At 47.0% G+C, this 18,414-nt stretch overlaps 1 protein-coding gene across 1 annotated transcript in view; it reads right to left on the reverse strand.

Moving 5' to 3' along the window:
• PODXL (podocalyxin like) overlaps window positions 1–16,747 on the reverse strand; it is a 146,052-nt gene extending 129,305 nt beyond the window's left edge. The window contains exon 1 of the mRNA XM_073619415.1: window positions 16,349–16,747. Within this exon, the coding sequence (XP_073475516.1) occupies window positions 16,349–16,391 (43 nt within the window). The 5' untranslated portion in view covers window positions 16,392–16,747. The remainder of the gene's footprint in view (window positions 1–16,348) is intronic.
• Between the last annotated feature and the right edge of the window lie 1,667 nt (window positions 16,748–18,414).

Genomic DNA, 18,414 nt, shown 5'->3' on the forward strand with positions numbered 1-18,414 from the left:
TGCCAACCTGGGCTCCAGTGGAGGTGCATCCATTAGGGGCACTCGGGCGCCGTCCCCCCTCTGTGTACTATGGATAGATTCATGCATTGCATGAATCTATCCACGGCCTCTGTAGCCATTCCCTACTCAGGCCCCTTTCCAGGCACATGAATTACAGCGGTGGGGGGTGGGGTGTTTTTGAAGCACCCAATTAGAGCCATAGGCGCCAATAGGCTTAAAAAAAGATGAACAGCGAGCGCAAACCATTGCGCTCACAGTGCACCCAGGTGTGTTAGCAAAGCACAAAGCAAATAAATATTTGCTTTGCTAACACAGAACCACCTCTCAGCCAATCAGGAGGCACGGATGTAATACCAGGCAGAAGGCAGAGGCGATCCCATTGGTGAGAAGAAATACAGGAAGAAGACACGCACGGAGGAGTTGGAGGACGCACAGCATCCATTGCCGTGCTACCGTCCCACAGCTCGCCGCCTGACCAGCTGCCTGACACGCCACCACGAAGGGGTAAGTGCCAGGCAGACAGCAGGCGGGCAGGCACAGTGGCTGGATATTATGGGCACAAAGGCTGCAATTGATGGAGCACAGTTGGCTAAATTTGCTGTGAGTATAGGGGGTGTGGGGAATGCATGGATTGTGCTGTGAGCATAGGGGGTGTGGGGAATGCATGGATTGTGCTGTGAGTATAGGGGGTGTATGAGGAATGCATGGAGTGTGCTGTGAGTATAGGGGGGGTAGGAGGAATGCATGGAGTGTGCTGTGAGTATAAGGGGTGTATGAGGAATGCATGGAGTGTGCTGTGAGTATAGGGGGTGTATGAGGAATGCATGGAGTGTGCTGTGAGTATAAGGGGTGTGGGGAATGCATGGAGTGTGCTGTGATTATAGGGGGTGTAGTGAATGCATGGAGTGTGCTGTGAGTATAGGGGGTGTAGTGAATGCATGGCGTGTGCTGTGAGTATAGGGGGTGTAGGAGGAATGCATGGAGTGTGCTGTGAGTATAAGGGGTGTATGAGGAATGCATGGAGTGTGCTGTGATTATAGTGGGTGTAGTGAATGCATGGATTGTGCTGTGAGTATAGGGGGTGTAGTGAATGCATGGAGTGTGCTGTGAGTATAGGGGGTGTAGTGAATGCATGGAGTGTGCTGTGAGTATAGGGGGTGTAGGAGGAATGCATGAAGTGTGCTGTGAGTATAAGGGGTGTATGAGGAATGCATGGAGTGTGCTGTGAGTATAGGGGGTGTATGAGGAATGCATGGAGTGTGCTGTGAGTATGAGGGGTGTGGGGAATGCATGGAGTGTGCTGTGAGTATAAGGGGTGGATGAGGAATACATGGAGTGTGCTGTAAGTATAAGGGGTGTGGGGAATGCATGGAGTGTGCTGTGAGTATAGGGGGTGTATGAGGAATACATGGAGTGTGCTGTAAGTATAAGGGGTGTGGGGAATGCATGGAGTGTGCTGTGATTATAGGGGGTGTGGTGAATGCATGGAGTGTGCTGTGAGTATAGGGGGCGTATGAGGAATGCATGGAGTGTGCTGTGATTATAGGGGGTGTATGAGGAATACATGGAGTGTGCTGTAAGTATAGGGGGTGTGGGGAATGCATGGAGTGTTCTGTGAGTATAGGGGGTGTATGAGGAATGCATATAGTGTGCTGTGAGTATAGGGGGTATGGGGAATGCATGGAGTGTGCTGTGAGTATAGGGGGTATGGGGAATGCATGGAGTGTGCTGTGAGTATAGGGGGTGTATGAGGAATGCATGGAGTGTGCTGTGATTATAGGGGGTGTGGTGAATGCATGGAGTGTGCTGTGAGTATAGGGGGTGTATGAGGAATGCATGGAGTGTGCTGTGATTATTGGGGGTGTATGAGGAACACGTGGAGTGTGCTGTGAGTATAGGGGGTGTGGGGAATGCATGGAGTGTTCTGTGAGTATAGGGGGTATATGAGGAATGCATGGAGTGTGCTGTGAGTATAGGGGGTGTGGGGAATGCATGGAGTGTGCTGTGAGTATAGGGGGTGTGGGGAATGCATGGAGTGTGCTATGAGTATAGGGGGTATATGAGGAATGCATGGAGTGTGCTGTAAGTATAGGGGGTGTGGGGAATGCATGGAGTGTGCTGTGAGTATAGGGGGTGTTTGGGGAATGCATGGAGTGTGCTGTGAGTATAGGGGGTATGGGGAATGCATGGAGTGTGCTGTGAGTATAGGGGATGTATGAGGAATACATGGAGTGTGCTGTGAGTATAGGGGGTGTGGGGAATGCATGGAGTGTGCTGTGATTATTGGGGGTGTATGAGGAACACGTGGAGTGTGCTGTGAGTATAGGGGGTGTGGGGAATGCATGGAGTGTTCTGTGAGTATAGGGGGTATATGAGGAATGCATGGAGTGTGCTGTGAGTATAAGGGGTGTGGGGAATGCATGGAGTGTGCTATGAGTATAGGGGGTATATGAGGAATGCATGGAGTGTGCTGTAAGTATAGGGGGTGTGGGGAATGCATGGAGTGTGCTGTGAGTATAGGGGATGTATGAGGAATGCATGGAGTGTGCTGTGAGTATAGGGGGTGTATGAGGAATACATGGAGTGTGCTGTGAGTATAGCGGGTATATGAGGAATACATGGAGTGTGCTGTGAGTATAGGGGGTGTGGGGAATGCATGGAGTGTGCTGTGAGTATAGGGGATGTATGAGGAATGCACGGAGTGTGCTGTGAGTATAGGGGGTGTATGAGGAATACATGGAGTGTGCTGTGAGTATAGGGGGTGTGGGGAATGCATGTAGTGTGCTTTGAGTATAGGGGGTGTATGAGGAATGCATGGAGTGTGCTGTGAGTATAGGGAGTGTGGGGAATGCATGGAGTGTGCTATGAGTATAGGGGGTGTATGAGGAATGCACGGAGTGTGCTGTGAGTATAGGGGGTGTGGGGAATGCATGGAGTGTGCTATGAGTATAGGGGGTGTGGGGAATGCATGGAGTGTGCTATGAGTATAGGGGGTGTATGAGGAATGCATGTAGTATGCTGTGAGTATAGGGGGTGTATGAGGAATGCATGGAGTGTGCTGTGAGTATAGGGAGTGTGGGGAATGCATGGAGTGTGCTATGAGTATAGGGGGTGTATGAGGAATGCATGGAGTGTGCTGTGAGTATAGGAGGTATGAGGAATGCACGGAGCGTCTTTATTTTAGATAATTTTCTGCTGTTTTTAAAAATTTTGAAGTGATTTTTTTTAAGGGGGTGGGGGGTGGGGGCTTGCCTAGGGCACATCATAGTCTAGCACTGGCTCTGTTCAGGTACTGTAAATCAGGCACTCCTGATCTGGGGGGGCAGTCTAATGATTGCAGTACCAGTGCCCAAGGCAAATCACAGTGCCAAGATCACAGGACAGGATTCCTCTTGCAGCAGATCAGACTGCCTGCTGCTGACAAAAATCAAATAACAGGACTACAGAGTGGAGTCTCCCTCCCCCTCCCCAGGCTCAGCAGTCAGCAGCAGCTCCCTTATACAGGAGGTCCCCGAGTTACGAACCTCCGACTTGCGAACGACTCCTACTTACGAACGGGAGGCGGCGTGGCGTTCTGCGCATGCGCAGCCACTTTTCGACGGCGGGCACATTGTAAAACATCGGAAAACGACGCCTGCGCATGCGCGGCTACTTGACAGAACATCAGAAAACAGCGGAAAACGACGTCTCTGATATTCTGCGCATGCACTTCCAACTTCCCATCCTAATTCTTCCTCCTCACCACAGCCTGCCTGCATAACAGGAAACCCCCCTCTCCTACCGTTTGTCAGATGACGAGCACTGCAGACTCTCTGCTCTCTGCCTACAGCAGCTCTGCTCCCTCCCCAGCGGTCTACCAAGGAAACAGCCAGCAGCTCAGCAGTCATCATACCTTCCTTGCTTCTGGGCTCTCACTCTCTCTGCTCCACCCCTTCTCCCTTCTCCCTTCTTCTTTCTCATGCCAGATGCAGAGGCACCATGTGACACAGGGGCTTTTAAAAGGTAGCACCCCTGCACAGCATTCTGAATCAATCCGCCCCCCTCTCCGCCGGGACTAACTAAACATCAGCGGCTTATGTGGCTGTATCCCTTCTCTTCAAAAAGAGTCCCCAGCCAAGTAGCAGACAGGATTCACAGCAGGTCCAATATTATTTAAAAAAAATAATGTGAATTTTATGCCAATACCCCACTGGAAATTTTGGGGGTGCTATGAGGGTGCTTGAAGATTTTTTGGGGGGGCTTCAGCACACCCAAGCACCCACCTGGTGCCGCCCCTGGCTGGAGCTCAATATTTTGGCAAACCAACGCCAACCCCCCCCCCCACATGCGTAAGACGGACGAGAATGTGGCGTTTCCCCCCCGCGTGGGAGACAGAAGGGTATGCGGTAGCGATCAGAGGCCTCCTTACCTTAGGAAGGAGGCAGATCAGGCAGACATGGATCCGGGCTGTAGCTCCTCGCTCTGGGGCCATTGCTTCTCCTCTAGGCCGAACAGACTCCCTGGCCAATCAGGTCTCAGGAACTGTTTCCTGACTGGCTGGGAGGAGAATCAGGAAGACAATAGCAAATATTAACTTGCTATTATCACACAAGTGGGTGGGCCTTTTTTAAGCCAATTAGAGCCTCAGGTTCTAATCATGTGCTTCAAATAAAAAAAAACCCCATTGAAATCCATGTTTGTAGATTAGGGGGCCGGATGCATGGATAGGGGGGCGACACCCATGTGCCCCCTATGGACGGCCACCTTTTAGCTGAACAATGTAAAAGCTTAACTACCTAAACACTAGGTGGAGGCTCATACAGTACATACGTCCGTAGTTCTAACAGATATACACATGTACTGTATGTTGGGTAAATGTCTTTGGGGATGGGAAGAGGGAGTGCTGCAGGCACCAGTAATTGGCTTCTCCACTCCCCTAACCAAAAAAAAAAGAGAGGAAGTGCAAAAGTTTGTGGGAATGCCTTCTCAATATAAATGGACAGAAGTGTAAATGCAAGCTTTTAACATGCGTGTTCATTGTACCCAGACAAAATGACACAAGTAAGATTGCAATCATTCATCAAACTGATCGTGTGGATGACATTATCATCACAGTGTCTCTACATAGCTCTGTCTTTGTGTAGGTTTCGTGAAAAAAATCCAGCTCATGAATCCACTTTGGCACACTTTTTTAGAATCAATTTATGTAAAAAATGAGAACTACCAAGTTCTTAATAGCAATTGAAGTGATATATAAGCTTTAAGCACTGGGCAAATATTAAAAAATAGGTTGCCATGCTGCTATGGTTGCAGTAGCTCAGCAGTAAGAGTAATGCCCCGTACACACGGTCGGACTTTGTTCGGACATTCCGACAACAAAATCCTAGGATTTTTTCCGACGGATGTTGGCTCAAACTTGTCTTGCATACACACGGTCACACAAAGTTGTCGGAAAATCCGATCGTTCTAAACGCGGTGACGTAAAACACGTACGTCGGGACTATAAACGGGGCAGTGGCCAATAGCTTTCATCTCTTTATTTATTCTGAGCATGCGTGGCACTTTGTCCGTCGGATTTGTGTACACACGATCGGAATTTCCGATAACGGATTTTGTTGTCGGAAAATTTTATCTCCTGCTCTCCAACTTTGTGTGTCGGAAAATCCGATGGAAAATGTCCGATGGAGCCCACACACGGTCGGAATTTCCGACAACACGCTCCGATCGGACATTTTCCATCGGAAAATCCGACCGTGTGTACGGGGCATTAGAACACTCTCTAGCATTGTTGGGTTTTATGCTGGGCTACATATTGAGCCATGAGCCCTATGACACTGGCTTATTCTTTTCAGCTCTTCTCCCTTGCCGATAAGTCACCATATCTATAGTGATGGCTTGTTTCAGTACATTCTGACATATTACTTAAATCTCCTGCCAAAAATAACAAGATAAAATGAATATGCATGTTCAAAGATAAAATAACAAAACCAACTTTTGCTGAAATATTCAGTTTCAATCCAGAGATTTCCTCTGCAGTACTTTTCTCTAACGCTAGATGTGGTTCTAAGGGCAAACGTTTTTTTTTACCTTGATGCATTCTCTACCTAAGCCTCCATTCCCACCTAGGCGATTTGAATAGCAGGTGGAATTGCTATGTTTCTGCCCACGATTCCAAATCGCGGCAAAACGCGGGACACACCGCAATTTAGTTGCCATTAAGAAGTAATGGCATCACAAACGCGTCCCACGTTTTGCCGTGATTTGGAATTGCAGGCAGAATTGCGGCGATTCCGCCCGCGATTCAAATCGCCTAGGTGTGAACGGAGCCTTAAGGTAAAAAATCTTTTAATATCAGCTCCCCCCAGACTCCCCCTAAAACACTTACCTGAGTCCATTCTCGATCCTGCGCTGTGCCCTTATGTTGCTGATCTTCTCCTCTTCCTGGTCTCACTAGCAGCTCTGAAGGCAGTGGGAGTCATTGGCTCCTGCTGTAATCAGAAAAAAAAACAGTGAGGAGAGATTGGGGCGGGGCCATGCCAGGCTGTGTGTGCCAATGGATACGCACAGCTTGGCTCAGGAGCACGCCCAAATGAATCCTCCCATAGAGGCATAGCATAGCTTGCCATGAGGGCACTCAGAATAGAGAAGGAGCCAAGCGCTCTGGGGACCCCAGAAGATTAGGTTTGGGGCCGCTCTGTGCAAATCCTATTAGTCATTGAGCTGGTCATACACTTGTACATATCTAGATTCCACCTGCAGGCCAAACAAAAGAAATCTAATAGATTTCTCCATCCACCCTAATAGCTCAAATTCTGCCTGCTGGGCTACTGTATTTTGACAGTTGAGGCCACCAGCTATCATAATACCCAAACAGTGCTGGCATCTGTTTGGATGCAGGTGCTGTTTGGCTGACAGGCTCCTTCAACAAAATGCCAATAGAGCCGTACTGTTCGTATTGTCGCTGAGCCAGCAGAAGATGGTCGAAATGAGAGAGAAAGAGAGAGAGAAGTGTGTGCCCTCCCCTTTGGATGAGAGGCTGAGCAAGAACTGCAGGTCTTAGATTCAGCAATAGGAATTATAGAGGAAGACTTAAAGAATTCTCTGTCAGTACTGCGGTGCTTCCTCCCTCCAGGGGCGTAACTACCACCATAGCGACCCATTCGGGCGCTATGGGGCCTGCAGCCGAGTGGGGCCCAGTGAGGATGAGAGCACCGCTGGCACAGTCTCCCAGCCAGGGGAAGAGAGAGGAAAGGAAGAGGTGAGCTGTCCGTATCAGCAGAGAGCTGAATTGCCCGATGTAATAGCTTTCATTAGAACTTCCAGTGTTCCCGGGGCTCACCTCAAATAGCTCCACCTCTTGGCCCGGCGCCTTTGATAGACAGAACGCCGATCCAATGCAGGACATGTGACGTCATCAAAGGCGTCGGGCCAAGAGGTGGGTCTATGTGACGATGAGCCCCGGGAAGACGCGAAATTCAAATGAAAGCTATTACAGCGGGCAATCCCGCTCTCTGCTGATCCAGGTGGCTTGCCTCTTCCTCTGCATAGATGAGGCTGTATGGGGCACAGGCAAACCAGGCTGTTTGGGGCACAGGTCACGCTGTATGGGGCACAGGTCACACTGTATGGGGCACAGATCACGCTGTATGGGGCACAGGCAGACCAGGCTGTATGGGGCACAGATCACGCTGTATGGGGCACAGGTCACGCTGTATTGGGCACAGGTCACGCTGCATGGGGCACAGGTCACGCTGTATTGGGCACAGGTACCGCTGTATGGGGCATAGGTCACGCTGCATGGGGCACAGGTCACGTTGCATGGGGCACAGGTCATGCTGTATGGGGCACAGGTCATGCTGTATGGGGCATAGGTCACGCTGTATTGGGCACAGGTCATGCTGCATTGTGCACAGGTCACGCTGTATGTGGCACAGCTCACGCTGCATTGACACTAGGGCAGCTGTGGGGGGGGCTGTTTGCGGGGGGCCCCATACAACATTTTGCTATGGGGCCCTGCTATTTCTAGTTACGCCCCTGCCTCCCTCCATCTACAAAATGTGATAGTGTTGTGGCTGAACAGGTAATGCCATGATTTGGAATGCTACTACCACAGGAATGGAATGTTCAGTTATTCTTTTAATAAGTAAAGAAGTTATTTCGCATCAATCAGCCTCTGTGTGATCTTCTACAAGAAGAAGTTTAGAATGATGTAAAGTGTGAAGCCAATTGAGGAGAGTTTTAAATTTACAGTTAAAGTGCTATTTACTGGTGCAAACCTGGTTGGCTCAGGAGCGAGTGGTTTTGGGGAAAGGGAGTCATCCTCCTGGAGGTGAGCATGGACCCACTTATGGAACGTATGTCAAATGACTCGAGCCCCCAGTGTACAACAGCCTCTGATGCTTGGTAGGACTCCACAAACCCAAATCTAGGCCACAATTATGTGCAGGGCCCTGCGTGAGACGTGCTCCTGGCGATAAAGGGGTTGTCAGGGTGCGGGTGGAGAATGCTGTAAACAGCTCAAGACCCTGTATGTAGATGGGGCCCAGCTGCATGTATTGGCTGCGTGTAAGGAAAATGGGCAGCCTGCTTACAAGCATCATTCAACCAATTTCTTCTGAACCCGCCCCTAGTCTGTGACTGGACAGTGAGAAGCAGTACATTGATGAGCTCACACTGCTTTCTCCTCCTATCAGCATACATCTTGTCAGCACATGATCTGATTGGCTCCCTGCATGGGTGTAGCATAAGGGGTTGCAGGGGTCACAATCACAGCCCTGCCCCTAGCTCCAGGGGGCCCCTGCAGCCTCCCTGTCATATTATCATATCCTCCACAAAATCCAGCTCTGATCTGCCCTAGGGCCCCACAGCCAGGCTCCAGTACTGGGCTTCTACTTTGCCTTCCACAGTCCACACCCCCTCCCCATTGGCTGGGGAGAAGCTGTGAGCCATTTCCTGAATGGAGAGGAGAACGAGGTGAGAACAGCCCAGGATGGGAAAGTGTCTGTGCTGTGTGCTGGCAACATGGAATGGTAACTGAGCTCAGCAAGAGGAGGAGAGTGCCGTCCAGTAACCACGTTGGGACCGATGTCACTGGTGAGGTATGACACCGCTCAGTGTCTCCTAGTCACCAGCTGGGATTCTCTGTACCCCCCCACCCAGGGATGTCTACTTACCCCACTTCCCTGACAACTGGGGAAAAGACACACACCTCCGGGAGGTGACCTTCCCGCAACACTGACAGAGAAACCTTCAGAAATTGCTAAAACAAATCCCTTAACACCTCCTCGGGGAGGCCCCTGAAGGGCTGCAGGCTCCAGATTTTGTGTGACATGGCTTTGCCCTCCCAGATCTAAGTTGCCCCCCAAAAGCCCCCTGACCACCCCCTCCACCCTGCATGCTACTGCTGACTGCTGAGCGCCTTTCCCATTACAGCACTCTATACTGTTCCTCCTCCGCAGGGCTGAAATCACATTCCTTTGCAACACAGGAGTGTTAAAGGAATGTTATTTCGGCCCTGTGTGGTGGTGGGGGGGGGCTGTATACAGTGCTGGGATGGGAAAGGAGCTCTGCCAAGTGACCTGCCAGGGGTCCCTGTCCTCTGCTTCTCCAGTGGTAATCCCTGTCCTCTGATGTAAAGAGGAACTCTGGGAACTCAAAACTCTTAAGCCACTTTGAGTATCTTGGCGTGTTGTTGATATATCTGCACGCATGTTGGAAGTAGTGTGTGTGTGTGGGGGGGGGCAGGTCAACTTTTGCATGGGGGCCCACAAGCTTCAAGCTACGCCTCTGGCTCCTTGTACTATTGCTCCTTCTCACACTCCAGCTCTGTTCTACAGGCTGATACCAGGTCAAATTCAGGTACAGGCAGTCCACAAGTTACAAACATCTGACTTACATATGACTCATACTTAAGAAGGGAGGGAGGGTGACGTCACATTTGTCCCTGAAAGCGCCAGGAGGCCATCTTGCTGCTCACTGCATGCTGCCACCTACTATCCGGTGGACCTGTCAGCAATCCCACATCACTGCATGTTGCAGTTATGCCAGTTAACCCTTACCATCGCTATCCAAAAATATTTTTTTTGGCTTAAGTTACACTTAAAAAATGTACCTGTTTCATCTTAAATACAAACCTACAGAACCTTTCTTGTTCGTAACCCGAGGACTGCCTGTACTTGCAATGGTTGCATTTAAAAAATACATTTAACAATGTGCTAATGGTTAAAGAACTGCAATAATGTATATGTTTTATATCTGCCTAGAGTTCAACTTTAATGCTAAATGCAGCTAAAATAGAGCCTGTAGTGATATATTGTTGTAAAGCGCTGCGCAAACTGTTGGCACTATATAAATCATGTACAATAATAATATTAAATGTTTGATTGGCAAGCGTTTGAAGTACACTGATACTCACAATTAGTACTAGGAATATAGAGCCATCAAAATCTATAAATTACCATTATTGATAGTGTGCAGGCACCTTGGGATGTCTAAATAAATGTCTTTAAATCAGTTGTTTTGTACGCTGAAGAGGACCCTGGATCTAAGGACCAGGCTTTATACAGGACCCTGTGCTAAACTCTTTAACCATTCAACTTTCAAATGCCAGAATGTCTGTGGTCAGTAATGTCTCTGGCACTTGTCAGTTGAATTGCAGAGGATGAGGCTCAGTATAGGGAAGGGTAAGAGCTTGGTCTTAAGAACTCATGCCAGTAAACGGACTGTGCCTGGCATGCAGGGTGCTTTCCAGGTACAAAGGAATGGATCTGATGACAGGTGCTGGCATTCTGTGGATAAACTATTAGTGCTGTTTATACACATTGAAGGACTCAGAAAATTTGTAGGTAGAGGTAAGGGGTAAGCATCCTAAAAGGTTGTAAAGGTGTTTTGTACACTTGGGAAACCTGTGCCAAGCATAAGTATGCACACCCTAATCAACCAGTGTGATGCAGATACCCCCTCATTGGACCTCTATTTTGCCAAAGGCCCCTAACTGAGCTGCTAACAAAATTGTAAAATAAATAAAAAAAATTTTAAATAGTAAAAAATAAAATAATAAAAATAAAAACAACTGACACTGTCCACTGTCAGAGTATATATATATATATATATATATATATATATATATATATATATATATATATATATATATATATATATATATATATATACACACACACACATATGTGTGTGTGAGCTTTGGGGTGCACACCCTAATGCAATAGGCTGTGCACACCTATGGTGCTAAGAGTTATATATGGGCTGCCATGGCTGACCTCCTGCTGTTTTTTTTGGACTGATATTTGTATCCAAAAGCTTTGGTGGTCATTGACTCTAAACAAGCATGCAGTAAGTGAAATCCGAGTCAGAACTCTTGGTTTGTATACACTTATTCCAAATAGGCAGCTAGCATTTTTAGCATGAGACTTTAGCAATGTCAGCCTACATACTTTTCTCAGCACAGTCTGGCTGTCCTCTTGCTTCAATGCTTTGGGTCACTAACCTAGAACAAGTATAATGATAAGGACTTTCTCTAGCTCTTTATCTGTTCTAGATCAGTGACTTAGAAAGTATCGATGCCTGTGGGTCAGCAATAATAGCCAGGCATCTACCATTTTTAACTGGGTTCAGCAATAGTAGCCATGTATTTCTCCTCAGACAAGAACCCCTGATAACTACAATTGGTGAACACGCCCAATCAGCCATCATTCAGTTATATATTCAGTGAAACATTAATCCAACTATCTGAATCTGATTGACCATCACTTAAAGTGGAGTTCCACCCAAACATGGAACCTCCGCTTATCTGCTCCCCCCCCTCCGATGCCACATTTGGCACCTTTCAATGGGGGAGGGGGGACGGGTACCCTCGGAAGTTCGGCTCCCTCCTCCTACCTCCGCTGCCGGGCTAGTTAGAAAGCGCAGAGCGCTTCATGCATGCCCAGTAGGGAACCCGCTGTGAAGCCGAAAGGTTTCACTGCTGATTTCCCTTACCATGGATGGCGGCGGTGGCAGCACCCTAAAGCCAATCCCAAAATTGGCTGGGTTGCCAAAATCGCATGATCCCTGGACAGGTAAGTGTCCTAGTATTAAAAGTCAGCAGTTCTTGGCTTGTGAAACTGCAGATCCTAGCAGGTAGAACACACCACACCTGTCTGTATCAGGTTGTTCTCCAGTGTCTGTGAACCTACAGATCACAGTAAGCAGAAGATACTACAACAGCTTGTGTCAGTCTTAAGCCTCCTACACACGATCATATTTTCCGCAGACAAAACCTCGGACTTTTATCCGAAGGGTGTTGGCCAGGAACTTGTTTTGCATACAAACGGCAAGGAATTGTCGACCAACAAACACAAACATAGTGACATACTACGTGGTTTTTCAGCTCTTTAGCGCCACCCTTTGGGCTCCTTCTGCTAATTTTGTGTTAGTAGAAGTTTGGTGCGTGTTAAAAAAAATAAAAAAGCATAATAATATTATATTATAATATTCTTGATATCACTAGAAAAAAAAGCCCTTGAAAAATTGTTTGCAATGAATCCATCAGTATCACCAGCAAAGCAGCTTCATTATTATCGCATTAAAGTAGAAGAGAACGTGCGCTGCATTTCGAGATTTCATAATTTGCCGCATCACGAATGTTAATTCTCCATTACGAACGCTAGTTTACAAGACCGACTGCTTCTGGCTCGTCATTGCTTCCGAGCATGTGTGTTTGTAATATGGACTTTTGTCTGACGGACTTGTGTACACACGCTCGGAAAATCCGACAACATACATTTGTCCGCGGAAAATTTATAAGCCTGCCATCCAACATTTGTCCACGGAAAATCCGACAACAATTGTCCGATGGAGAGTACAAACGGCCGGATTTTCCGCCAACAGTCTGTCATCACACAATTCCCGTCGGAAAATCCGATCGTGTGTACGCGGCTTTAGGCTGGGTTCACATCTATGTGAATTGGATGCGGGTTTCCCCACATCCAATTTGCATAGCAGGAGACTATGACCAGCTCTCTATGGAGCTGGTTCACATGTCTCCGGGGCGACTGCAGAGCGAACTGCACAGAAGCGCTGTCCGTCTTTGCCACCATTTCAGGGCCGAATTCAGGCAAAGATTCTGCCCTGATTCTGAAATGGAGAACAGGGACAAACAGCATTGCTGTGCGATCTGCGGCTGGATTAGGTGTGAACCGAACCTTACAGGTGGTTCTTTAGCTGTTGTGGAACTTGAGATCTCAGCAGATAACACCACACCAACCAATACCAAGGTGCCATAGATGATTTTCCCGCATTTGTGGAAATACAGATGTGACAGAATATACCAAAACGTGAAACTATACTGTAGGTCCCATAAGGCAAAAGACACTACAGCATTCTGTATCAGAGTACCATAAGTGCTCCTCTAGCTTGTGAAATTAGCATAACAACCTGTAGGAGATGGTTTTCTAGCTTTATCCACTGCCACTTGTACAACTTGTAATGCGAATTTGACACATAAACTCACATGACAAGTCCCAGCTCATTCATTCTAATGATTCAAATCTATGCAACTTAAAGTCACAGTGACTTTGAAAAGGTTCCTGCACTACTTTGATGTGACTTTGATATGACTTGAGCGCCAGAGAGTGTGAAGCCACATCAAAGTCACACTAGGAGTAGCACAAGTGTGAACGGAGCCTTATGGAATTATGGGTCCCAAAAGACAGAAGATACTACAGCATTCTCTATCAGAGTATCCTTGGTGGTTTTATAGCTGTTGAGGAACTTGCAATCCCAGCAGACCACACCACACCAACTATTATCAGAGTGCTGCAGATGATTTTCCAGCATTAGTCGACCTACGGGTCCCAGTAGGCAGAAGATACTACAATGGCTTTTATAGTACCAGAGTACCACAGATGGTTCTCTAGCGGCAGTGAAATTTGGGATTCCAGCAGACCACGTCGCACAAATCATTATCACAGTGTTGCAAATGGTTCGCCAGCAATTATGAATTACAGGTTCCAGTAGACAGAAAAATACCATAGCAAGCTGTCTCAGGCTGGATTCACACCTATGCAGTTTTAGTGCTTTTTGCATTTTGCAGATTTGCACTACAGTTCATTTAACATGGTTTCCTATGGAACACAATTCTGTAGTGCAAATCTGCAAAATGCAAAAACCACTAAAACTGCATAGGTGTGAATCCAGAGTACCACAAATGGTTCTAAATCTTGTGAAACTACAGGTCTCAACAAGTAGAAGATGGTATAGCAACCTGTAAATTAGAGACACAGATAGTTTTCTAGTTTTTGTGGAACTATTGGTCCCAGTAGGAAAAAGATAGTAGCTTGTATCAGAATACCACGGGTGGTTCCCTAGCTGTTGTTGAAATTTAAGATCCAAGCAGACCACACCTCAGCAACCTTTATCAGAGTACTTCAAATGGTTCTCCAAACAGTTCTGGAACTACTGATCCCAATAAGCAGAAAGATACTACAGTCACCTGTCTCAGAGTACCATAAGTAGTTCTTTAGCTTGTGAAACTACAGGTCCTAACAAGTAGAACCACGGTAAATTAAAAACACAGGTGGTTTTAAAACGTTTGTGGTCCCAGTAGGCAGAAGATACTACATAAAACTTATATCTGAGTAGCATGGGTTTTTCAATTAGCTATTGTGGGAATTGAGATTTCAGCAGATCACACCACAGCAACCATTATCAGAGTGCTGCAGATAGTTCTCCAGCATTTGAGAGCATAGATCTCAATAGGCAAAAGATGGTACAGCAGCCGTATGAGAGTACTGAAAGTGTTTTTCTAGCTGTTTTAGATCTTTAGATCCCAGCAGACTATGCTACACCAACCATTATCAGAGTGCTGCCGATGACTCTCCAGCTTTTGTGGAACTGCAGATGCCAGTAGGCAGAAAATTATACAGCAACCTCTCTCAGAGTACTACAAGTGATTCTCTAGTTTGTCAAACTGCAGGTCTCAACAAGCAGAAGATGACATCGAAACCTGTAAATTAGAACCACAGGGGATTTTCTAGCTTTTGTGAAACTATATGACCCAGTATGCAGAAGATACTACATCACTTCTATATGCTTACTACCGGTGGTTCTCTAGCTATTGTGGAAATGTATATTTCAGCAGATTACACCACAGCAACCATATTCAAAGTGATGCAGATGGTTCTCTGGCATTTGTGGAACTACATGTCCCAGAAGGCAAAATATACTACAGCTGCATGCATCAGAAAGCTTGTGAAAGCACAGGTCCCAACAAGCAAAATATGACATAGCAACCTGTAAAAAAGAACCACTTGTGATTTTCTAGCTTTAGTGTAACTATATGTCCCAGTAGACAGAATATACTACAGAAAGTTGTATCTGAATACCACAGGTTGTTTTCCAGCTGTTGTGGAACTTGAGATTTCAGCAGATTCCACCACAACAACCATTATCAGAGTGCTGCAGATGATTCTCAAGCATTTCAGGAACACATATCTCAGTAGGCAGAAGATGCAACAACAACCTACAGGCAGAAGATGCTACAAAAAGTTATATCTGAGTATCCCAAATGGTTCTCTAGCTGTTGTGGATCTGAGATCCCAGCAAACCACATCACACCAACCATTAATAGATTGCTGCAGAATGTTCTTAGCATTTGTAGAACTACAGATCCCAGCAGGCGGAATATATTACAGCAACCTGCCTCAAATTTCTGCAAGTGGTTCTCTAGCTTGTGGAAATACAGGTCCCAAACAAACAAGATGATATCATAGCAGCCTGCATCAGAGAACCAGGGGTGTTTCTCTAGCTTTGGTAGACCTATAGGTCCCAGCAGGCAGATCACACAACACCACACCGACTTGTACCAAATTACTGCAAGTTCTTCTCTGTCTTTCATGGAATTATAGGTCCAACTCCAAGCAGACAGAACAGACCACAGCAACCTGCACCAGGGTACCAGGGTACCACAAAATACCAAAGAACATATGAGGATGCTGCAGGTTACTTGGTCAGAGAGACAGATGGGTAGATTGTATCAATCAACCTTACTGGAGAGTTCACTGAATTTAATGAATGAAGGGATAACCTACAATGTTTCCACATTGTAACAAGTTGAAATCAGTTACGATGTATAGTATTAAAATCAGTTACAATGTATAATAACAAGCCTAGGTATTGACTAAACAAACTCATTGTCATCATTTTATGGGAAGTCTTGAATGGTGTGAATTGAGCTCACATGCCTTTTATTGCAGAAAAGCCCTAACAATGAGTGCACCAAATTCCTACATGGACCGTGTGACTCCATCAGGAGGGAAGGGAGGGGATGGGTGCCTACAGCGGGAAGATTTCATGAATTCATCAATGCACTCACCCACAACAGAGAGAACTCCCAGCACTAGGTACAGGATGGCCATGACTTCTTCAGCTGATGATGACTACTTCACAAGGAGAAGCTGCTCTGTTTATCTCAGGGCTCAGCAGCTGATGAAGTTGCTTTTGGCTGTCCTAATCTTATCCAGAGGCTTCACCCATACACTGACTCAGCTGCTGTAGGGATCCAGTCTAGGGTATGAAGCTGCTGCCCTCCAGATCTCAGTCTGCTCACTCTAAGGCTTCTCCCCCATGGGCTGTGTGCATGTAGTTCAGCACCCTCCTGCGCTGTGCACTGCTCTGGGATTCCCTGCTCGTTCTGCACTTGTTGCTGTAAATCCCCCCACTGCCTCTATTACTGATCTCTAACGAGGAGGTGGGGGTTTGACATGGACAAATCGGCTCTCCTCTCTCCACTAGGAAAAAGTTGGGTGGACCAACCCACCAAACAATAACATAGGAAACTCCTCCATCTGCAGCCCAGACCAAGATATGTGCAGGATGCGAATTCAATGGAAATGACCCCATGAAAGGAATTGGCGAGGAAGTCCTGTGCTAAAACAATCATTAGTGGATAGGGTGCTGGAAGAGTCCAGGCACACAATAAGATTTCTTTATTAACCCTTGTTACCATGGTGCCTGGTGAGGAGCATCCCCTGTTTGCCAAATGCTGATAATCTGCACCAGACAGCTGGGCTCTGGGGGGGTTACATAAAGTGGGATTAACTCGAGCCCATCCCTTTAATTCCTAACATCAGTCAGTAAACACTTTATATACTGTAAACTGCAACAAGCTCAGCAGAGACAAAGCAAGAAAAACAACCTGCTTGCTATAAAAAATGATCTAAAGGATTAGGGCAACCCAGCCAGTACACATGGTAACAGGGGAAGGATGGTGATAGGGTGCCTTGACCTATTTGTCACTGTTTTTGCAACTGAAGAGGTTGAAATTTGCAGAGATTTGCTCATGTGTATGGTCAAGCATGCATGTTTTTTCTTACAGATGCAAGCAAGACCTAAACCTAATAGTCTGTAGTAGTGTTTTGGTTATGAGTTTGCTGATCTGCTACAAAGTTATACATTTGCCAGATTGAGATTCCACAGTTTTTTTTCCGTTTTTTTTAAGCGGACAACCCCCCCCCCCCCTTTATTCCAACTTAGTGTGGAGTTCCACCCAAAAATGCCACCCCCATCAAATCATTCCCTGCATCTATCACCTTTTGTACCACCTCCCCCTCCCTTTAGAATGTAAGCTCTATGAGCAGGGCCCTCCTGTCCCTTCTGTATTGAACTGTACTGTAATTGCGCTGTCACCCCTCTACATTGTAAAGCGCTGCGTAAATTGTTGGCGCTATATAAATCGTGTATTATAATAATAATAATATGTGACCCTCTGACATGCCACATTTGGCATGTCATTTTTTTTGGGGGGGGGGCGGATACCCTGCTTTTGGAAGGTCCCAGTTCCCACTTCCTCCCGGGCCACCGGAGCGCCAGAAGTAAGTTCACCTCTCCCCCCTCCCTCTCGGCAATCATCTGGGACACGTCGCAGGTCCCAGATGACTGCCCGGCCAGTCACAGTGCACAGCGCGGCTCGCGCATGTGCAGTGCGTGCCCGGCTGTCAAGCCACAGCCGGGCGCCCACAGTGACAATGCCAGCGCCGCAGAAAGGAGGGGGAGAGGAGCAGGGCTTTGTACGCCCGCATCGCTGGACCGTGGGACAGGTGCGTATACAATTAATAAAGGTCAGCAGCTACACTTTTTGTAGCTACTGGCTTTTATATGGGTGGAACTCCGCTTTAATAAACCAAATTACATAAGGCAGAATTAAAGTGGTTGTAAAGCCTTAAAGCGGTAGGAAACCTCTGGAAAAAACTCCCCCAAAAAACCTGCAAGATAATGGCATAATGTGCATACTAACACATTACTATTACATTATGAAATATTTACCTTAGAACGAAGCCCCCCACAGCAGCGCCGGGTCACTGCTGAGGGGGCTGACATGTTCCCCGGGGTTTCTTTTGGGTTTTTGCGGGCTCCGACACTGTAAGTGGTGCATGGGAGCCC

This window comes from Aquarana catesbeiana, linkage group LG03 (assembly GCF_042186555.1).
Source record: "Aquarana catesbeiana isolate 2022-GZ linkage group LG03, ASM4218655v1, whole genome shotgun sequence".
NCBI lineage: Eukaryota > Metazoa > Chordata > Amphibia > Anura > Ranidae > Aquarana > Aquarana catesbeiana.